Source organism: Podarcis filfolensis (genome assembly GCF_964270895.1).
Source record: "Podarcis filfolensis genome assembly, chromosome: 12".
Lineage (NCBI taxonomy): Eukaryota > Metazoa > Chordata > Lepidosauria > Squamata > Lacertidae > Podarcis > Podarcis filfolensis.
The window spans coordinates 54,526,222-54,549,179 of NC_139614.1; the positions used below are offsets into that span (position 1 = coordinate 54,526,222).

A 22,958-nucleotide genomic window follows, 5' to 3' on the forward strand; every position below is an offset into this window, starting at 1 on the left:
GCCTCGTGCGGGTCCTCTTACAGAAGAGGAAACTTGGCACGGGCTTCAAAGGCAGCACTTTGTCTCCAAATGGTGCTGCTGGCACACACCGTTTCCATTTCCACTCTTCAAGGCACACCGAGTTTCTTTCCCCTCTCTCCGGCCCCCACACATAAGGCACTTTTCCGCCCGCCTGCCCCGGCTTTTTCCATCCCGTCCGCAACTCAAGCCTCAGCAAGCGAGTTTCTGCAACCATCTGGCCTTGCAAGCTGCCAGGTGGATTCCCGCAAATGGCTCTTGGCTTGGAAACGATTCCCACCCTCCGCAAATTGGGGAGAAACGGAATCGCTTTCTGAGCCAGAGGAGTTTCATCGGCGGTAGCTCCTCCCGATGCAAACTCGCAAAGATGCTCCTCACTGATTTGTCTAGGGACCTGGTCTTCAAGAGATACCCCTGGGGGAAATGGGAGCAAATGTCCAATCCTGTGGGCACCTCTGAAGCAAGAAGGTCCCTGCAGTATTCCCAAGGTCAGGCCTTCAAAGGAAGGATAATCCAGGAAATCTTCTGCTTTTAACCCAGGTTTCCCCCCCCCCTCCAGGCTTCCTTCCCCTTAAAGCTCATTTCCTGGCCTCAGCTTGGCCAGCGTCACCGGCAGCTCGAGTGGAAACGGAGATGAAGAAGAGGAGTTTGGATTTGATATCCCGCTTTATCACTACCTGGAGGAGTCTCAAAGCGGCTAACACTCTCCTTTCCCTTCCTCCCCCACAACAAACGCCCTGTGAGGTGAGTGGGGCTGAGAGACTTCAGAGAAGTGTGACTGGCCCAAGGTCACCCAGCAGCTGCATGTGGAGGAGCGGGGAATCGAACCCGGTTCCCCAGATTACGAATCTACTGCTCTTAACCACTACACCACACTGGCTCTCGAGGAAAAGGCATGCCATACCTTCCGTGCAAGGTGCTTGAAATCTTCGGTTGTGGTTATCCGCCCAACTTTGCAGTCTGGTTTGCGGTAGGGGTTCAGGCATTGCACGATGAACTGAGACATCTGGAAAAAGGGGGGGAATGTTAAATGACAATCCTTACTTAGAGCCACTGACAATTTCTCCCTAATTCAGCAAGTGCGTGCAGGAGCTGTTTGGACGCATGAGCAAAAACCTTCTTGAAACATCTTCTCAGTAATAATAATAATAAATAATAAAATTTTATTTACATCCCGCCCGCCCCAGCCAAAGCCGGGCTCAGAGCGGCTAACAACAATAAAATAATACAGCATTCTAAAATCAATTCATTATAAAATCAGTTCAAATCAAATTGATGGCAACCATTGGGCTAGAGTTCTGTGAAGAATTACCAAAGGAGGGGGTCAGGCTGTGCCTTGGCCAAAGGCCTGGTGGAACAGCTCTGTCTTGCAGGCCCTGTGGAAAGATGTCAAATCCCGCAGGCCCTGGTCTCTTGTGACAGAGCGTTCCACCAGATCGGGGCCACGGCTGAAAAGCCCTGGCTCTGGTGCAGTCATATCTTGGTTTTCGAACAGAATGCGAAGTCCGTTCAACTTCCGAAACATTCTGAAACCAAGGCGCAGCTCCCAATTGTGCAGGAGCGCCGGAAAAAATAGAAGAAGCTGCATCGGACGTTCGGCTTCCAAAAAAACATTCAAAAACCACTTCCGGGTTTCCATCGTTTGGGAGCTGAAACGTACGAATACCAAGGCGTTCAACAACCAAGGCACAACTGTGTAACATTTCGAAACTTGGTCCAGGACAAGTTGCTAACCACTGCAAGAATGTTTGGGTGGTGTCAAACCAAGTGTTACTCAGAGTAGACCCATTGCGATTAACAGCCCTTAGTCATGTTTACTAATTTCAACTGGCCTACTCAAAGTAAAACTTCGTTGACTACCACCCCTTAATCTGGCACTACTCTGGATCTTTCTCAAACACCCACTAATTCAAAGGGTGCTAGAGGAACCCACCCAATGCAGCACCAGTAACTCAGCCCCAGAGGAGGAGCAAAAACTTTGCCCACTCCAAAGCTGGACCTTACCTCCTTTCGAAAAACTTCCTTGCTCTTCTTTGCCAGCTCACTGGAAGTGTCTGCCTCTGCCGTTTTGGGTTTTTTGGAAGACTGCAAAGAGACAGAAAGGATAGAAAATTCATTTTTGGAGGTGCCAGTTTCATTTCACGGAGAGAATGAAATGCATGTGGTGCCCTGTGTGTTCTTTCCCTTCTTAGCCTAGGCAGCAAAAGACTGGAGCAGATCTCTGTTACATGTCAGCTGAGACAGAGAGAAATTTGGAGACACCTGCCCTGGGAATTCAGAACATTCAGACTCACACTTTGCATGACGAGGTCGCGTTATTTTAGGGGAGCATGTTGAGAAGAGGGTGCAGCTCAGAGAGGAACCCTCAGACTTCTCTTGCCAGATCTGTCAGGCTGGGTTGGATCCCAGGTTATGAAAGATTAGCAGCTGGTGGGATCAGAGCTGGTTTGAGGGGCCCAGTAACATAAAATAAGGTGTTTGACTTATACAGTCAAACGCTCAAACCACAGACTTTTAACAAATGCACAGATAATTTTGCTACTCAGCACCGGCGAGAGGAATGAATTCTGCTTAATTTAAGGTGCTTTAATTTATTCTACAATGATTTATCTATGGGCAGTCTTACATTGCCACGAGGCATGCAAATATGTTTCTCACATATTTACATGGCACCAGCTGAGTCCACGGCATCTTGCAAAGTTGCATAGGCAAAGGCAGACAAGTCCTTGCCACCAAACAGCTTGCAGTCAAAAATAGACAGCAGGGAAAACAAACAGATGTAAGGGGAGTAATTTGGTTTGTTTCAGCTGCACAGCATTCTTGCCAAGTTTGGGGAGCAAAAAGTCTTAGAGCAGTTTCTCAAGAGTCTGAAGTAGTGCCTTTTGCTGAAACGGGTCCAAAATAGACTCTACAAATTTGAGATTTGAAATGCTTATTGAATTCTGCAGGAAACCTTTCAGTTTCCTAGTGATTTCCCATTTAATACATTTGCTTTTTCTGGATCGTCAGGTTTAAACTATTCCACAACAAAAGGTTTTTTTTCCAGTTCTTCTGAACATTTTGGTGTTTTATCAATACAGAATCATACAGTCGCAATGGATCACAAAGATCACCTGACTCAGCCTCCTCCAACCTCGTCTCCCTCCAGCAGCTTTCGATTACAACTGTCACGGGCCAAAGCAAGCATGACCCATAGCTAGGAATGATGGGAGCTTTCAACCAAAGCTGCTGAAGGGCATCGGTTTAGGGAAAGCCAATTTAGTCCCCCTGACGCCCCCTCCCTGTTCGTTATTTACTATCACTTTCAGAAGGTCTTTCTCAACATCTTACGCTATCAATCTTGTAAATAAATGGAGTGGACTAGAGGCAGAGAGAGGTGCCCAGCGCCATCCAGCAAGCCTGTGGCTGCGTTCAAAGTGGGTCCTGGTCTCCGGCCTCCAGCACTTTGCTCATAGGTCTGACAAGCCCTTGAACCACAAAACTGAAACCGGATCTCCAGGACTCTATTAACTGCTCAATGAAAAGGAAGCTTAATCCCCCCCCCCAAGCTGGGGTCCCATTGGAGAGCAAGAGCGCTTTCCTGAGAAATTGGTTCTGCACTAAGGCTTTGCCCCATATTGCTACTCCATAGAGCATTTGGGAAACCATGTTACTGGCGAAGATTTTCGGCGCAGGTTCTAATAACTAGCCACCCAGCATAAAAGAGAATTTCATTAGTGCCCCACAAGCTTTCTGCGCTTTGAGTTTCGCAACCTCGATGTGTCCCTTCCATGATAGTATCTCAGTGAAAAGAACACCCAGATTATCTAAAGGAGCGTATCTGCTCCAGATTCTACTGGTCCATTTTCCATTTACAGTGGTACCTCGGGTTACATATGCTTCAGGTTACATATGCTTCAGGTTACAGACTCCGCTAACCCAGAAAGAGTGCTTCAGGTTAAGAACTTTGCTTCAGGATGAGAACAGAAATCGTGTGGCCGCAGCAGGAGGCCCCATTAGCTAAAGTGGTGCTTCAGGTTAAGAACAGTTTCAGGTTAAGAACGGACCTCCAGAACGAATTAAGTACTTAACCTGAGGTACCACTGTATATCTGGAGCTACGCTTCCCAAAGACCAAAATTTTGGTCTTGGAGTAATTCACGCCAAGCTCTTCTCACGTGCAATACGAGCTAAAAGCTGTGAGCAGATTTTTAAGACCTAATCGAGAGAGTGATAGGAGCACCACATCACTGGTGTACAGCAGACAGGATATCTTCCTATTACTAACTGATGGAGCGGAGGATTGCACTTGTGTTAGATGTGGCACCATATCCTAAAAGTTAAAAAGTGTGGGAGCCAATATGCAGCCTTGTTTCATGCCTTTTGATGTCTTGAATGGTTCTGATAAGCTTCCCCTTAAGCCCACTCTAACTCTTGTTTCGGTGCCACGATACAATTCGCGAACTAATAATAAGAGTCATTTTCCCACATTCTATTACCATAAATCTCCATACCTTTAAGTCGTAAATAAATAATCTTCTACTTTTCTAATATGACTTCTGCCTACCTGACTACGGCTCATTTCTTCCTTTTTTTTTTTTAAACTGCGTTCTTTTTCACCTTATCAATCATCAGCATTATATACATTACATTATCCATCTGTCTTGCAATTTGCAAAAATTAATCGAAGCACACCAAGTATTTTATTTGGGAGCAATGTTTTTTTTTAAGTACCCTCCATAGCATTCCCACTCTTTAAATTTTTTTTTGGGGGGGGGTTGATTCCTGATTATTTCTCTCATTTTCCATTCTTTCAGCGCTCCAGCCTCCTGGTGCAGAGGCTGTCAGAGCAGAAGCAACAGCACCATGGCTTGCAGGTATCTCTAGCTACGAGCAGATTCTGGTTTGCCACCCGAGAACCAACAGGGCTCGACACATTACAATTATCACGTGCAACTATAGTTCTATACTACCTTTTGTCCGGGGGTTTATGCAACCGGTCTGGGCAGATCAGCTCTGTGGCCTATTAGAAAGCTTAAATTCATTTTCCATGTCTGGAGGAGATAAATCACCTTTTGAGCTAGGAACCTATACTTATCCTTAGTTTGCTAGGAACAAGCCGAGTTACTACTATGCAGGTAGTTTCACCCGCCAGTCAGGTGAACTCACCTTCATGGGGTTTTCGTCGTAAGTTGGGGTTCCAAGATCCATTTCAGCTTCGTGCTCAAGGCTGGCATCATCTTCTGGACTGTCCCAGTTTGGAGGGTCCCACTGGGTTTGCCTATAATAATAATAATAATAATAATAATAATAATAATAATAATAATAATAATAATAATAATAATTTATTTATACCCCGCCCATCTGGCTGAGTTTCCCCACCACTCTGGGCGGCTCCCAATCGAGTGTTAAAAACAATACAGCATTAAATATTAAAAACTTCCCTAAACAGGGCTGCCTTCAGATGTCTTCTAAAGACAAGATAGCTGCTCATTTCCTTCACATCTGAAGGGAGGGCGTTCCACAGGCGGGTGCCACTATCGAGAAGGCCCTCTGCCTGGTTCCCTGTAACCTCACTTCTTGCAATGAGGGAACCACCAGAAGGCCCTTGGAGCTGGATCTCAGTGTCCAGGCAGAACAATGGGGGTGGAGACGCTCCTTCAGGTATACAGGACCAAGGCCATTTAGGGCTTTCAAGGTCAGCACCAACACTTTGAACTGTGCTCGGAAACGTACTGGGAGCCAATGCAGATCTCTCAGGACCGGTGTTATGTGGTCCCGGCAGCCACTCCCAGCAACCAGTCTAGCTGCCGCATTCTGGATTAATTGCATTTTCCGGGTCACCTTCAAAGGTAGCCCCACGCAGAGCGCGTTGCAGTAGTCCAAGCGGGAGATAACCAGAGCATGCACCACTGTGGCGAGACAGTGGTGCCTACAGAAAGGAGACCGTGATCCATGAACAAGAAAGACTTCTCTGACCCCAAAGACAATCAGAACGCCACAGCAAAGGCGCAGCATTGGCAGGGCGACGGGAGCTGTTGCCCTGGGTGCATTTTGCTCCTCATGCAGGCTTTGGGGGTCGGATCCCACACCCCAGCCTCGCGAAGCAGCATGAAGAGGACACAACAGCCCTGCACCCTTCCAAGAATCCCAATCAGAGGGATTGGAAGGGTGCGTGCCTGCCCTGCTACATCACCCTCACATCGCCCTTCCAGCCCGCACAAAGCGAGGGCGAGGCTGGGATCGAAGGGCCCATGGCTTCTGCATCCTTCTCACGCCACCCTCCCTGAGCTGCTGGCAAACGCCCCCCCCCCCATCACACATGTACCCACCCTGAGTGCCATGAAGACACTCTCTGTCACTGGCCGCCAGCTGTAAGGATCAGCCAAGGTTTGAATTCTCAAAGGAAATCCTGTCCGAATATGTGATGTGGGAAGGGGCTTCTGGAGGGGCTCGGAAGAAAGCAAGTGCTCTCTTCTACAACGGCTCCTCAAAGCATAAAAAGCTAGCCAGCGCTAGATGTCTGAATATCTGGTTTCTCTTAATGCACATGTTCAACAGTGATTAGCACCAATTCTAAGGGAAGAAGTGGTCTAAGGAACAAAATACAGTGGATGCTCGGGTTGCGAACGTGATCCGTGCGGGATGCACGTTCGCAACCCATGTCTGTGCGGGTTGCGATTTGGCACTTCTGCGCATGCGCAAAGAGCAATTTAGTGCTTCTGCGCATGCGCAACCACTGAAATCCGGAAGTAACCCATTCCGGTACTTCTGGGTTTCGGCAGTCCGTAACCTGAAAAAAATGCAACCTGAAGCATCTGTAACCCGAGGTATGACTGTAAAGTCGTCGGTGAATACTAGCCTTGAAGCCAGCTGCCTCTCAGCAAGGTGACCTGTAGTGGGGTGTGAATGCTGCTGTAAGGAAGACTTCTGATTAAAGCTTTAGGTCTCTGACATTAAAAAAATGCTGTATCTGAGCACAGCGGGCCAAAAGATAGTGAGGCAAGTACTATTTTATTTTATTTTTTAAAGGGAGTTCTAATGCTCTTAACTTGGCTGAACAAACCAGACACCTTGCATTTCCTGCCACAAAGGTTGCGCTGACCCCACAATCAATGCTGTGTGCACTACAAAACAGGCAGGGGCAAAGTCACAGGTGCCTGTGGGTTGAGGGGCTTCAAGGTCAACAGGCTGCGGGTCTCCTCCTCCTTGCCTCTGTGACAGGAATTTTGAGGTCTTAAATATATGTTAAATGTTCATAAGCGTACCAACCAAGCACGTACATAGATCAGCACAGGAAGACCGACCTGGAACCATTTTTGATTCCCAAACTGAGCAAATGTATTCTCTGCAAGGTCAAAGGAGAATGGAAAAGCCTCCCCATTGTCTTTTCCTTCACAAATCCTGTCTTAAGGGCACATTTAAGATACGAATAGGGTGTGAGCCTGTGACCTGGCCCAGGAACTAAGTATATATCATTACAAAAGACTGGCCAGGCTCCCCAGGCAATCCAATCAAGTACCCTGCCAGACAGGAGATAAACAAGGACAGGAGAAAAACATTCAAATTTCTGTTTTAGATGGCCTTTTCTGTGATGTAGGTATGATGTATCTGGGGGGTGCTCTTGAGTTCCAGGGCAGGGAATTTAAAATGTCTATATAAGGCCTTGTGCACACCATTGTTCTGGGTTCTTCCTCCTTTCCTGCGTGTGGTGAGTGAGGACCCTGTTGCAACAGATCAATAAAGATCAGGCTTACTAGCTGCTTTGCTTCTCAATATTCTCTGGTTGGCCCCTGTTATTTTCTCCTACCAATAGGGAACCTATGTAAGGACTCTATATGGGCTCTTGGATACCCCATAAGGGAAAAAGGGCAGATTTTTGTTTTACAACACCTCAAAGCCACCGTATAAGATGTGCCTTATGTTCTCAAATGATGGTGTTTCACTGACCTGAGCGTTTCATTCAGAAAGTGATTCCCTATCCACTCAGTTTGCTCAGTTCAGGTTCCGTACACCCAGATCCTCCCCATCATGTGAAATACCCAAAACAACAGACATAAAAAAAGACAACAACAGGTTGCTGCAGGCATAAATAGCAGAACAAACATGAAGAGGTCGCTGACCTGGTGGCCACGTGGTAGTAGTAGATCTTCCCCTCAGGATCCCGGGCGGTTTTCCAGTTCGGAGGGAGGACAATGGTTTTGGGTTTGGGAGGAGATGGAGGGGGCAGGTCCAAGAGGTTGTTGGTGACCACCAGCTCCGGCTGGAAGGGGCGAGACAAGGAGAGCAAAAATGAAAAATACTGATCTGTAGCAATAGAACTGAAAGAGGCCAAACGCATCAACAAAAAGGAGAGAAGTGGAGCATTTTCTTAAGCGAGGTAAGGACCACAATCCATTCCTGATTAACCTTGAATCTTCTGCTATTGTCCTGTCCAATAATTTTTCAGAACATTTGTAACACAGGGAGGGGTGGCTAACACCCCAGAGGACAGGATCACACTTCAAAACGACCTTGACAGATTAGAGAACTGGGCCAAAACAAACAAGATGAATTTTAACAGGGAGAAATGTAAAGTATTGCACTTGGGCAAAAAAAAATGAGAGGCACAAATACAAGATGGGTGACACCTGGCTTGAGAGCAGTACATGTGAAAAGGATCTAGGAGTCTTGGTTGACCACAAACTTGACAGGAGCCAACAGTGTGACGCGGCAGCTAAAAAAGCCAATGCAATTCTGGGCTGCATCAATAGGAGTATAGCATCTAGATCAAGGGAAGTAATAGTGCCACTGTATTCTGCTCTGGTCAGACCTCACCTGGAGTACTGTGTCCAGTTCTGGGCACCACAGTTCAAGAAGGACACTGACAAACTGGAGCGTGTCCAGAGGAGGGCAACCAAAATGGTCAAAGGCCTGGAAACGATGCCTTATGAGGAACGGCTAAGGGAGCTGGGCATGTTTAGCCTGGAGAAGAGGAGGTTAAGGGGTGATATGATAGCCATGTTCAAATATATAAAAGGATGTCACATAGAGGAGGGAGAAAGGTTGTTTTCTGCTGCTCCAGAGAAGCGGACACGGAGCAATGGATCCAAACGACAAGAAAGAAGATTCCACCTAAACATTAGGAAGAACTTCCTGACAGTAAGAGCTGTTCGACAGTGGAATTTGCTGCCAAGGAGTGTGGTGGAGTCTCCTTCTTTGGAGGTCTTTAAGCAGAGGCTTGACAACCATATGTCAGGAGTGCTCTGATGGTGTTTCCTGCTTGGCAGGGGGTTGGACTCTATGGCCCTTGTGGTCTCTTCCAACTATGATTCTATGATTCTAAAAATAAAAAATCCCCTCTCTGAATAGTAATACTCCCAAGGATCCAGAAATAGCGACATTGATGAGAACAAACTGGCCATAATCTTTCAACTCTCTGCCTTCTTCTTAGTTTTATAAAACAGAGTTAGAGCCACTTGGCTACACTCTTCCTATGCAGAAAGCATTTTGATTAGGAAATCGCACACACATGCCAGTCACAAGCCAATTTTTATGCATCTTCTACTTTTGGTAATTACCGTATTTTTCGTCCCATAGGACGCTCCGTCCCATAGGACGCACCTACTTTTTTGGGGGGGAAATCCCCCCGGGCGCGCAAGGCTTGCCGACACCTGCGCAAAGCACGGGGCGTCCTCCGGAGGGCGCCCCGTGCTCCGCGCTGCAGGCTGCCGCCCGCAAGCCTTGCGCTCCCGGGTGGAGATCCCCCGGGTGCGCAAGGCTTGCTGACACATGCGCGAAGCACGGGGCGTCCTCCGGAGGGCGCCCCGTGCTCTGCGCTGCAGGCTGCCGCCTGCAAGCCTTGCGCGCCCGGGGGAACTCCCCCCAGGTGCACTAGGCTTGCGGATAGCTTCCTGGAGAGCGAGAGGTGTCGGTGCGCACCGACGCCTCTCGCTCTGCAGGCTTCAGCGAAAGCCTGCATTCGCCCCATAGGACGCACACACATTTCCCCTTCATTTTTGGAGGGGAAAAAGTGCGTCCTATAGGGCGAAAAATACGGTAAATCTGCTAAAGTTTTTAAACACACGCCCAGAGAAAGGTTGTGTTATATTGGAGAAAACAGATCACAGGGCCAAGACACCGAGAACTGTGTTTTTCATTCCTGCATCACACAAATGATGTCAGATTTTCAAATAGGCATTTCACTTGAACAACTGGACCTAATCTCTTTCATCTGCACCTTGTGAGAGCGGAAGGTTTTGCGAAGGTTCATTCTGATTGGCTAAGAGGAGGCCCTTCTAGAAGTCCAAGAAGACGACATTCCCTAAACCTTACCTGCTGTATAGGCGGCGGCTGTCCTGTGGCTACAATAGTTGTCACTGCCGTTGTAGGCTGCACCACAACGCCCTGGGGATGAGCAGTGTAAATCTGCTGCCCCTGGATATACTGGAGACCTGGCTGTGCGTAGCTCTAGGGAGAAAACAAGAGAGCAGTGGGAAAATTACTTGGAGAACCCCACTAGTGCTTCTGAAGGAGGGGAGAAGAAAACAACAGCTTCTTTGAGACAAACAGCTGGGTGTCTTCCATACTGCACTGTAACAATTTCTATTGATTTATTATTAATTATTATTATTATTATTATTAATTGAATTCATATTCATATTCATTACTTGAATTCACCCTATACCTGGAGGTCTCAGGGTGGTTCACAGAAAAGTTCAACATAAAAACCACAATATAATCAAAATAAAAGCAACAACCCAATCACAGTGCCTCCGTCAAAAAAAGAGTAGTCCTGTGTTTCCACTAGAAAGATTTAACAGATACTTGGCAGATCTGCATTCCACCATTTTTTTAGCATCGGCAGCTGCAATCTCAGGCACTGTTGTGACAAGGATACTAAATCAGAAAAGCTAAAGAATAGTTTGAGGTCAAATTAAGCACGTGCAAAATGCTTACCCATCACTGAGTATCAGCAACCAGCTATTAAAAATAGAGAGTTGGAGCAGGACTTCCAGGGCAGAGGAAATGACTTCTAGGCAACACATTGCACCTCTTGCCTTGAGAAACTGAGCATTGCAAAGAAGCCCAAGAAGCTGCAGACAAGACACCCAAATCTATTGTCCTTTTATGCTGTAGATAGCATAAGGCAAAACAGCTATTTCAGATTAACAGAAGTCAGTTGCCATAGTCAGTTGCTGAGGCTGAAGTTCTATCCCATTGCAATTAAACAGTTACTATGCTTCTTGCAGGGACGCGGGTGGCGCTGTGGGTTAAACCACAGAGCCTAAAACTTGCCAATCAGAAGGTTGGTGGTTTGAATCTCCGCGACGGAGTGAGCTCCCGTTGCTCAGTCCCTGCTCCTGCCAACCAAGCAGTTCGAAAGCACGTCAAAGTGCAAGTAGATAAATAGGTACCGCTCCAGCGGGAAGGTAAACGGCGTTTCCGTGCGCTGCTCTGGTTTGCCCGAAGCGGCTTAGTCATGCTGGCCACATGACCCAGAAGCTGTCTGCGGACAAACGCCAGCTCCCTCGGCCTATAGAGCGAGATGAGGGCCGCAACCCCAGAGTCGGCCACGTCGGGACCTAATGGTCAGGGGTCCCTTTACCTTTATGCTTCTCGCACCCTAGAAGTTCCTGATGAACCTATTCAACTGCAGGCACATAGGCTTACCAAAGGTGCCAGGGGAACAGAGAGGATATGGGCTCACAAATCTCTTCCCTTGCCAAATTCCACTTCTCTCTGCCAAGTGGGCAGTAGATATTTGTTTATTTATTTCATATAATTTATATCCTGCTTGTCCGTAAAGAAACCTCAAAGTGGTTTACGAAGGACAAGCAGTAAAATCAAGGGGTGTGTGTGTGTGAAATCCACAATCATATTTTAAAACATGCAAAAGTTAAGATACTAAAGTAGATTAAAATTACACCAACTTTCTAAGCATCTGGGTAGGCTTGGCTAAACAATGTTTTTAGCAGATGCTGAAAGCAGAACAGTGTTCTCAATAACTGTGCTCTCACAATAGACAAGGAGTTCTCAATACGCAGGCAGCGCCACACTAAATGGCTGAGTTCTTACAAACATAGAACGAGTATTATGTGGCACACATAGCAGTGCCAATTCTGCTGGGCACATGTGGTAAACCGGTCCCAAGTTCTTAAGGGCTTTATATACCAACAGTAATACCTTGAATTTGGCCTGGGAGCAAACTGACTACAAGTGCAGATCTCCGAGCAGCGGTGTGATGCGCTGACAAGACCTCCCTCCTGCCAGGAATTGTGCTGCAGCATTCTCCACCAACTGCAGCTTCTGGATCAAGTGCAAGGAGACAAAAAACCTCTGCCCAACTTTACTGAGTAATGAGTATGGAATGGAGCATCTAAAAAAGAAAACCCTGTTTCTCAAAATGCAATGGACCACTGTACTTCTTAAGCCTTGGAGAGCACACCTTTGTGGAGGTTGTGTCAAAAAAACCCAAAATCACTTGGGGCCATTGCACTGCGCAATTTACCTGCACGATGGGTGGCGTGGTCTGCGAGTAGGGCGACGCGACTCCGTAAACAGCCTGGCAGGCCTGGCCTTGGTAGTAGATGGCCGGCTGGGACTGGGCTGGAGAATAGGGCGGCTGCACTGCTACGGTCTGCTGGCTGGAATCCCAGACTCCATAGCTCTGTCCTTGCACTGGGGCCGGCACCGGCAAGACCGCGACGCTCTGCTCCTGGTGGACCACCGGGTCGCCCTGCGTTACGTACTGCGGAGCGGACACCTCCAGGGTGCCTGCTGCTACGTGCTGGACGACGGGCACCGGCTGAGGGGCGGCCAGGGCCGGCTCGATCGTGTGCCCAACCAAAGTCTGAGGGTGCTCATAGGCGGCCGGGGAGCACATGGGGTCCATGCTTGGGGTGGGGAGAAGCACCTTTCCGGCATTGGGGTTGCTGGGGTCCACGTAGGCCTGCATGGGGTAGCCGGGCGGGTAGCCCATGAAGGTCTGGTGCGCGACGCTGTAGCCCAGGGAGTCGTAGGGAAGAGGGGAGGCCATCCCAAGGGTCTGCAACTGCTGCTGCTGCTGCTTCTGGGCCTCACGCTGCGCAACCTCCTGCTCAAAGAGCTTCCGGCGTTCCTCCGTGGACAGCTTGTTGCGGTCCTTGATCCGGACTTTCTTCTTGGAAGTGGTGGCTGGTGTGTCGTATCTGGGGGAGAGGAGACGAAGGGAGTGTCAAACAATCCTGGCCTCCACGTTCCTAATGGTCTCCTGGTCTGCCCTGCAGAGGACCTTAAGATCCATGAATAACCATAGTTTAGAGGTCCCTAAGGAAGCCAGACTATCCTCCGCCAGGGCCAGGGCCTTCTCAGAGATGGCTCCAACCTGGTGGAATGCTCTGTCCCAGGAGAATAGGGCCCTGTGGGATTGAACCTCTTCCATCAGGCCTGTAAGACAGAGCTATTTCCGCCTGGCCTTTAATTTGAATTCAGCCTGATCTTCTTTTTCCCTTCTCTTCCCTCCCCCCTCCCCTTTTATGAAGATTACCCACTCTGAGACCCCACAGCTAATTCTCCCCTGGCCTCCTCACTGGCCCAAGTAGGACTAATTCAGCCAGCTAGCCCTGGGGATTATCTAACGCTTATTAGATAGATTTCCCCTAAATTGATTTCTGAACTTTGAATTTTATTGTTATTCATGTTTTTATACTGTATTTTATGTTGCTTTTGCAATTAAGTGTTTTAGATTTGTTGTTAGCCGCCCTGGGCCCAGTTTTTGAACCGGGAAGGGCGGGGTATATATACAAAATTATTGTTATTATTATTATTAGCTGCCCCTGCTATGATCCCATGGCTATTAGCCTGGGGTAAGCGGGCAAATGCCAGCATAGCATTGTCGCTGGCTGTGAATTCGCTGTTATTATTATTATTATTATTATTATTAAAATTTGCATACTGCCCTTCATCCGAGGATCTCAGGGCAGTTGGCAGCAGAGAAATACAAGTTGAAAACACAAAATGCGTAATAAAAGCAAGAACAAAACAAACCAATAACCCCCTGCCCAACACACACAGGTGAGGATTGGGGCCTTAGGCAAGTCACTTAGGCAAGACTTTAGGCTGCTGGATAAAGCCAAAGGCCCATCTAGTCTTGCTTCATGTTCTTCCAGTGGGTGACTTGAAGTCTATGGAAAGCCAGAAAGCAGGAACTGGCATCCCTTGGGAGGAAGAACAACATCATCATCACCATCACCATCATACCTGGCTTTCAGGTGCTGAAATGAAACCAACTGCAGGAACAAGGACCTAGCCACTTTTAACTGCTTTGTTTAGATTCAATTTCACATTCATTTTTAATTGTCTTGTTACCTCCCTAAGCCTTCCAGAGGAGTGGAAAAATGGGAGGGATGGAGGAGATTCTCCCCTAATGTCTTTGCTGCAGCCCAGCCCAGGCAGAGATTCATTTTGCTCCTTGCCCTCTTTATTGCCTCTCCTGCTCTCAACTTGAAAATGGGTTCTCTGCCTTCTTCTTCTGCGGGGTAGAGTTATGAAAAGGCTGACATGTAGAGTTTGAAAAACCATCGTTTGAAAAGCCACATCAGACATCGCTGACCAATGTCTAGAATGGATCTTCAAACAAGATACTGCACCGAACAATAGATAAGCTTTGTTTATCAAGGCTTGGCTCTATGTGAGCCATTATTGATAGTCTTTGGAGAAGAAGCACAGATCATCTAATTAAACCTCTCTCTGTTATTATCACTCGATGATTTCAAACCAGGAAGCTCAGAACCCCAAACCTTTATCTGGAGACGTGCAAAAAGAAGAAAACAACTTGCCTGTCATCTGGCCGTTTGGTGCCTCGTTCATACGCCGATGGGGGTGACAAAGAATCTCTGCGTTTTTTCTTTTCCTTGCTCTGACTTTGCCTTTCGGGGTCCCGTTCTCTGCTCAGGTTTTTCGGGGTAGCGGCTGGGTCTCGGCCTGCTGACTCTCTCCCACGATCCGCTGTCAAAAACAGGCAGAGGTTGTTAGCGTGGCTTATATGTCAACCACCAGAGGCGCAAGATTTGCCCAGAAAAAAGATTTCCTAGATAAGATTTCCTAGCCGCTTCAGGAAAGTTATCTGCACAGGGTACGATCCAGCCAAACCTAAGCCATTTTAAGTGCCAACTGCCGTATTTTTTGCTCTATAAGACGCACCAAACCACAAGACGCACCTAGTTTTTGGAGGAGGAAAACACGAAAAAAAATAATTCTGAATCTCAGAAGCCAGAACAGCAAGAGGGATCGCTGCGCAGTGAAAGCAGCGATCCCTCTTGATGTTCTGGCTTCTGGGTTAGCTGCGCAGCCTGCATTCGCTCTATAAGACGCACACACATTTCCCCTTACTTTTTAGGAGGGAAAAAGTGAGACTTACAGAGCAAAAAGCACAGTATTTCAGAATGCTAAACTCTTCTTTGAATGAACTTCGTGCAATACTGAAGTGCGTAACGCTGGGTGGATTGTTCCTGTTCGTATTTTAGATCTACAAGAGGTTTTGATTTATCAAAAATCCTCACAATACAGTTCTACTTTTAAAATTTCTGTTTACCTGCTTAAGAAAACGGCCGTGGTTCAGACATCATGATAAACCACAGCAAGTCTCGGGCTCACCTCATTCTCCTTTGGTGTAGCCACATGGAGTCTGAAGGCTTTTGCTTCTGTTCTTGAATAACCTCAGCTTATCGTTTTGTCCGTTTAAAGTGGGTTTGTTTGAAACAAACCATAGTTGAGATTTAGAGCAGCTTGTCAAATAAGGACAAAAGGAGAAGCTGCAGTTAAATCTTTAAAAAGCTTACAAATGCCTTGCAGCTACATTGAAAAGGAACAGGAGCACAGGCTTTAGCAGGTCTGAGGCTTGCTTCAGCTTGTTTCTATTATGATAAACCATGGTTTTTGTGGTCAATTGATACTATAAAATATTTTGTTTTAACTCAAGTTTGATTCCCAGGCTCCTGCCTCCATTTATGCCACGAAGCCTCAACTTTTGGGGCAGAACTGACAGATCTGAAGCTGCGATAAACTGGAGGTGCGCTTGCAGTATTTCTTTGTTGTTGTTGTTTAGTCGTTTAGTCGTGTCCGCCTCTTCGTGACCTCCTGGACCAGAGCACACCAGGCACTCCTGTCTTCCACTGCCTCCCGCAGTTTGGTCAAACTCATGTTTGTAGCTTTGAGGACACCGTCCAACCATCTCGTCCTCTGTTGTCCCCTTCTCCTTGTGCCCTCCATCTTTCCCAACATCAGGGTCTTTTCCAGGGAGTTTTCTCTTCTCATGAGGTGGCCAAAGTACTGGAGCCTCAGCTTCAGGATCTGTCCTTCCAGTGAGCACTCAGGGCTGATTCCCTTCAGAATGGAGAGGTTTGATTTTCTTGCAGTCCATGGGACTCTCAAGAGTCTCCTCCAGCACCAGAATTCAAAAGCATCCATTCTTCGGCAATCAGCCTTCTTTATGGTCCAGCTCTCACTTCCATACATCACCGCTGGGAAAACCATGGCTTTAACTATATGGACCTTTGTTGGCAAGCAGTATTTCTGATCTTGGCCAAATTACAGACTATGCAGAAAGTCTCTAAACCTGGGGAATTCCACACTATGCCATTTACTTCTTTGTTCTGCCCCAAATAATCATTTGTAGACTGGCAGCCCTCGTGGACCTGTACTCGAAAGTAGAATATTGTTCTCAGTGTGGAGAAGCGAGAAATGTATGTGTGTGGGAGAGACAGCAACCAACCCAACGAACTCGCAGAGCAATTCTGTGCATGTCAATAATCCAGATGTCGAGAATATTTAGTTCCAAGTAAAGGGGCAAAGGACTGAACAAGGGTTTTAACAATCAACACACACTTCGTTGGCTCTAGTTGCTTCACCCACAACAGTTTTCTTTATTAAGAGACTGAGTTATGAAATCAGGAAGTCCCTGGTGCAAATGTCACCTCCGCTGTGAATTCACTATGTGACCTTCAGGCAAGTCATAGCTTTTGTACCCCTCCTTGACCCCCCTGAATCTGATCTGAAACATGGATATAATAATACTGACCTAGCATACAGAAGTGAGCCAAAAGAATCACACTAAGGTAATTTATATGGAGTGCTTTCAACACCGTCAATCGTAAATCTTTATTTAAGTCTCGTCTGTACGCCTGAAGGCAAGCTACGTTAGCTCATGTATTTAAATATTTAACAAAATGTATACACCATTTGATTGTACATAAACCCCTAAATGGATGACAAAATAACCCCAATGCTAAAATTGTCAGTAAAAGAGAAAGTTAAAAAGTTTTTTTTAAAAAAAATACGATAACCAAGAATCGGCTAAAAACAGATTAAAACACTTGCTAATTTCTATGTATCTGCATAGGCTTGTCTAAACAAAGATCTTTTTAGGTGCAAAAAAGAGTAAGGAGAAGATACCTGACTGATGCTGATATATTTTATTTAACAAAATCTGTATAAGGATTTATGGGAGGCGGGTGGCGCTGTGGGTTAAACCACAGAGCCTAGGGCTTGCCGATCAGAAGGTCAGCGGTTCAAATCCCCGCAACGGGGTGAGCTCCCGTTCTTTGGTCCCAGCTCCTGCCAACCTAGGAGTTCGAAAGCATGTAAAGTGCAAGTAGATAAATAGGTACCACTCCGGCGGGAAGGTAAACAGCGTTTCCGTGCGCTGCTCTGGTTTGCCCGAAGCGGCTTAGTCATGCTGCCCACATGACCCAGAAGCTGCCTGCGGACAAACGCCAGCTCCCTCGGCCTATAGAGTGAGATGAGCGCCGCAACCCCAGAGTCGTCCACGACTGGACCTAATGGTCAGGCATACCTTTACCTTTATGTAAGGATTTATATTTAAATGTAGGGAGATCTTGACTTGAAGTAACTCTGAGAAAAGGCAATTCCTTTTTGCTCCTGCTAAGGAACAAGTGCTACTTAACACCAGAGCTTGAACCACGGGCCACCTCTAAGCCTGTCCTCCTCCCAGGTCTCAGGGAAGTCTTCTGTGGTCAAGCAAGGCTATGCTGTTTCAGTAGAGCCACAGGAAGAGAGCAACGAAGGAAGAGAAGGATAGAACAAAGGAGCATCCCTATAAAGTCATGCAGCGCTACTGAATCACAGAGTGCTTTTATGGAAGTTCTACTCAAGAGTCCCAGAGGATTATGCTCTGACGGGGGCTGGCTTTCAGTGCAATGTTTTTGTAATCAATGGCCGGCTTCTCAACCTGATCAATACCCAAAGAAGGTACTTCTTTGCACGGTATCTTCTCCTTACTCTTTTTTGCACCTAAGTACTTTGCACGAGTACTTACCAGTGGTCTCCTTTTCCGCTTGGCTCTTCTTCGGGATCCTGTACACCTCCTGCAAAAACAAGTCACAGAAACTAAGTCAGGTTCGGCGGCTGATTTAGGCCAAATTCATACGCACAGGGCACATGAAGGAATCACAACTACAGAATCCTGAGCATTTCCTCAAAAGATATTTTGTGCCACAGGGTTCTGTCTTGGGCCCGGTCTTATTCAACATCTTTATCAACGACTTGGATGATGGACTCAAGGGCATCCTGATCAAATTTGCAGATGACACCAAACTGGGAGGGGTGGCTAACACCCCAGAGGACAGGATCACACTTCAAAACGACCTTGACAGATTAGAGAACTGGGCCAAAACAAACAAGATGAATTTTAACAGGGAGAAATGTAAAGTATTGCACTTGGGCAAAAAAAATGAGAGGCACAAATACAAGATGGGTGACACCTGGCTTGAGAGCAGTACATGTGAAAAGGATCTAGGAGTCTTGGTTGACCACAAACTTGACATGAGCCAACAGTGTGACGTGGCAGCTAAAAAAGCCAATGCAATTCTGGGCTGCATCAATAGGAGTATAGCATCTAGATCAAGGGAAGTAATAGTGCCACTGTATTCTCCTCTGGTCAGACCTCACCTGGAGTACTGTGTCCAGTTCTGGGCACCACAGGTCAAGAAGGACACTGACAAACTGGAACGTGTCCAGAGGAGGGCAACCAAAATGGTCAAAGGTCTGGAAACGATGCCTTATGAGGAACGGCTAAGGGAGCTGGGCATGTTTAGCCTGGAGAAGAGGAGGTTAAGGGGTGATATGATAGCCATGTTCAAATATATAAAAGGATGTCACATAGAGGAGGGAGAAAGGTTGTTTTCTGCTGCTCCAGAGAAGCGGACACGGAGCAATGGATCCAAACTACAAGAAAGAAGATTCCACCTAAACATTAGGAAGAACTTCCTGACAGTAAGAGCTGTTCGACAGTGGAATTTGCTGCCAAGGAGTGTGGTGGAGTCTCCTTCTTTGGAGGTCTTTAAGCAGAGGCTTGACAACCATATGTCAGGAGTGCTCTGATGGTGTTTCCTGCTTGGCAGGGGGTTGGACTCGATGGCCCTTGTGGTCTCTTCCAACTCTATGATTCTATGATTCTATGATTTAAAGACCATGGCTGCATCCTAGTGATCCTTCAAGCCATGGCTTGGGGAAACTGCAAATGAACCAAAAGCTTTAGCGGATGCCCCTCCAGCTGCCTTCATTCTTGCACTATAGTTTGGACATAATGGAAAACCATGGTTTGGATAGCGATTGGCCAGAATTACAGGCCCCACACTGTATCAAAGAAAGAGAGAGGGAGTGGGAAGAAGGAAGAAGCTCAATGCCATGGCTTGTTCACAATTTTATGACCTTTTGAAGTGCTGCGTCTCCCAATGCTTTCCACTGTTGTTCATAATATATTTGTTTCTTGCTTTTAAGTAATAATTTATAATTGTATCGTAATTGGGCTACCTCAGCTTGTAGAGCAAGACTGTGCTTATCCTGTTTTAACTTCAATTTTCTAAGTTCCCTAGCTAGGCATTTTTTGCTATTCTGACATTCCTTATCAAACCAAGTCTGTCATCAGTGGGCGCATTCGGCTGATTATGTTCTCATAAAGTCCGATTATGTTTCCTGTTTCTAAAAACATTTCCCCCTTTAATAAAGCAAATCCATGGGAATCCAGGATCTGAATCATTTTTTCTTGGACCTGTGCATTCCATTTTAACCTTCTATTTCCAAGTTATCAGATATTCCGTTTCATCCAATAATTTAGGAAAGGCAGGAGAAACGAATGATGTCAGAGATAACTCAATATTTTTATGACCTATACATTGGTGCAGACATGGGGGATCCTGAAGGCTACATTCCGTTCTTCCAGAGGTGGGACTAGACGCAAAAGCGAGTGGAGGAACCGAAATCATATCCATGCACAGTATTGAAAATAAGTGGCATTAGCAACAAAGTTAATAAGAATATGCAAAAATGAATTGATAATGGATGAAAATATAGAGTTATAATACGTTAAGATACAGAGTTAAGATAAACGAAAGAGGGTAAGGATTTGCTGATTTGATTATTTAAATGGGAATACAAAAAGGGGAGGTGTGAGGAGGCCAAGGAAATAAGTTAATGAGTTTAAAGTTACAAAAAATGGATTTGTTTTTAATTCTTTTTTAGCTATTTGTCTTTTGTATTTTTATTCTTTTTTTTTCTTTTTCATGTATTTTTCTATGTTCTTTTTTTTGTATCTTTTTCTTTTTATATGATCTTTTTTCATTTTGTAAACGTATGTTTTTGTAAAACTTCAATAAATATCTTTTAAAAAAAAAAAGACATGGGGGATCCTGAAGGCTACATTCCGTTCTTCCAGAGGTGGGACTAGACGCAAAAGCGGGTGGAGGAACTGAAATCATATCCATGTACAGTAGGCTAGGTTTTACACACACTCATACACTCCTTTCTATCCCCCATCCAGTTGAATGTAATTCAACTAGGAAAAAGAAGAGTTGTGGCCTGGGGGTGGTTCTGGGGGGTCAGATAGGTTGTATTCACCCCCTGGGCCTGAGGTTAAGGATCATCTGATTTCATTAAGAGTTAGGTGAACTGTTGTCAAGGGGGATGGAACTGTGCCCATTTGTCATCCAAAGGCACCAGTGACCCTCATCTCAGCTTTTGCAATTAAACCAGAATGCGGCAGCTAGACTGGTGACTGGGAGTGGCTGCCAAGACCATATAACACCGGTCCTGAAAGATCTTCATTGGCTCCCAGTACGTTTCCGAGCACAATTCAAAGTGCTGGTGCTGACCTTTCAAGCCCGAAACGGCCTCGGTCCTGTATACCTGAAGGAGCGTCTCCACCCCCATTGTACAGCCCGGACACTGAGGTCCAGCTCCGAGGGCCTTCTGGTGATTACCTCCCTGAGAGAAGTGAGGTTACAGGGAACCAGGCAGAGGGCCTTCTCGGTAGTGGCGCCTGCCCTGTGGAATGCCCTCCCAGGAGATGTCAAGGCAATAAACAACTATTTTACTTTTAAAAGACAACTGAAGGCAGCCCTGTTTAGGGAGGTTTTTAATGTCTGACACTGTATTTTTTTTAATAATCGGCTGGAAGCCACCCAGAGTGGCTGGTGAAACTCAGCTAGATGGGTGGGGTATAAATAATATATTATTATTATTATTATTTGCTTGTTCATTTGCTGGAGCAGGCACAGAGGGCCATTATCATACCTAGATTTGGAAGTGACCCAACTTGTGGGCTCCCCAAATTTCAAGGGCTGAACGGAGGGAACAGCAAATTACTGTCTGTGTAAGCCCTTTCTTTGTACTTATTTTATCCCTATACTCTACCCCCTATGCTCAACAGCAAGGAAGTATAGGGCAGGGTTAAGGATTGGGGGGCGGGAGGGAAGAGAGGGCGCTTGAATGTAACATTAAATTAGTACTGGATTTGCTGTTAGCAGACAGAGGATCATTTGTTGTCCTTTAAAAACCAAAGTGAGCAGGCGGGTGGTGATCTCCTCTGAGCCTCAAAGGAAAGGGTTAGAGAGAACAAAGTCAAGAGTCATTAATTGTTAAAATTAAAACAGAAAATTAAAGCTCTCCTCAGGGAGGCTTGCCTGGTGCCTTCAATACATATCTCTAGGCGCCAGGCAAATACCGTATTTTTCGCCCCATACGACGCACCGGCCCATAGGACGCATCAAGTTTTTTGGGGGGGAAATAAAGAAAAAAAAATTTATTTCCCTCCCAGGCGCTTGTGGGGCCGGCAGCGGGGAGAAGCGCTCTTCTCCCCGCAGTTCGCCTTCAGACCAGGTCCGGGGACAGCGGGAAGACGCCCTGCGCCTCCCACCTGTCCCCGGAGCTTGCAGGGCAGGCAGCGGGGAGAAGCGCTCTTCTCCCTGCCGCCCACCTTGAAATCAGGTCCAGGGACAGCGGGGAGACGCGCTGCGCCTCCCAGCTGTCCCCGGAGCTTGCGGGGCAGGCAGCGGGGAGAAGTGCTCTTCTCCACGCCGCCCGCCTTCAGATCAGGTCTGGGGACAGCGGGGAGACGCCCTGCGCCTCCCACCTGTCCCCGGAGCTTGCAGGGCAGGCAGCGGGGATAAGCGCTCTTCTCCCTGCCGCCCGCCTTGAAATCAGGTCCAGGGACAGCGGGGAGACGCGCTGCGCCTCCCAGCTGTCCCCGGAGCTTGCGGGGCAGGCAGCGGGGAGAAGTGCTCTTCTCCACGCCGCCCGCCTTCAGATCAGGTCTGGGGACAGCGGGGAGACGCGCTGCGCCTCCCACCTGTCCCCGGAGCTTGCAGGGCAGGCAGCGGGGATAAGCGCTCTTCTCCCTGCCGCCCGCCTTGAAATCAGGTCCAGGGACAGCGGGGAGACGCGCTGCGCCTCCCAGCTGTCCCCGGAGCTTGCGGGGCAGGCAGTGGGGAGAAGTGCTCTTCTCCACGCCGCCCGCCTTCAGATCAGGTCTGGGGACAGCGGGGAGACGCACTGCGCCTCCCAGCTGTCCCCGGAGCTTGCGGGGCAGGCAGCGGGGAGAAGTGCTCTTCTCCATGCCGCCCGCCTTCAGATCAGGTCTGGGGACAGCTGGAAGACGCGCTGCATCTCCCAGCTGTCCCCGGAGCTTGCGGGGCTGGCGGCGGGGTC

The 22,958-nt window shown here is 47.3% G+C and overlaps 2 protein-coding genes across 3 annotated transcripts in view; both read right to left on the reverse strand.

The window, feature by feature from the left end:
• LOC310746227 (cathelicidin-related peptide Oh-Cath-like) overlaps positions 1-22,958 on the reverse strand; it is a 520,941-nt gene that overhangs the window by 231,922 nt on the left and 266,061 nt on the right. The window lies entirely within an intron of this gene.
• SETD2 (SET domain containing 2, histone lysine methyltransferase) overlaps positions 1-22,958 on the reverse strand; it is a 94,055-nt gene that overhangs the window by 7,622 nt on the left and 63,475 nt on the right. The window contains exons 14-21 of one of the 2 annotated variants that reach the window (XM_083579054.1): positions 18,292-18,340; positions 14,795-14,963; positions 12,487-13,165; positions 10,311-10,445; positions 8,120-8,259; positions 5,166-5,277; positions 2,023-2,103; positions 923-1,024 (exon numbers count right to left, since the gene is read on the reverse strand). In XM_083579054.1, coding sequence (XP_083435180.1) covers positions 923-1,024; positions 2,023-2,103; positions 5,166-5,277; positions 8,120-8,259; positions 10,311-10,445; positions 12,487-13,165; positions 14,795-14,963; positions 18,292-18,340 — 1,467 coding nt within the window. Of the gene's footprint in view, positions 1-922; positions 1,025-2,022; positions 2,104-5,165; positions 5,278-8,119; positions 8,260-10,310; positions 10,446-12,486; positions 13,166-14,794; positions 14,964-18,291; positions 18,341-22,958 lie in introns of those variants that run through there. The other variant, XR_014540442.1, reaches the window with a different exon arrangement.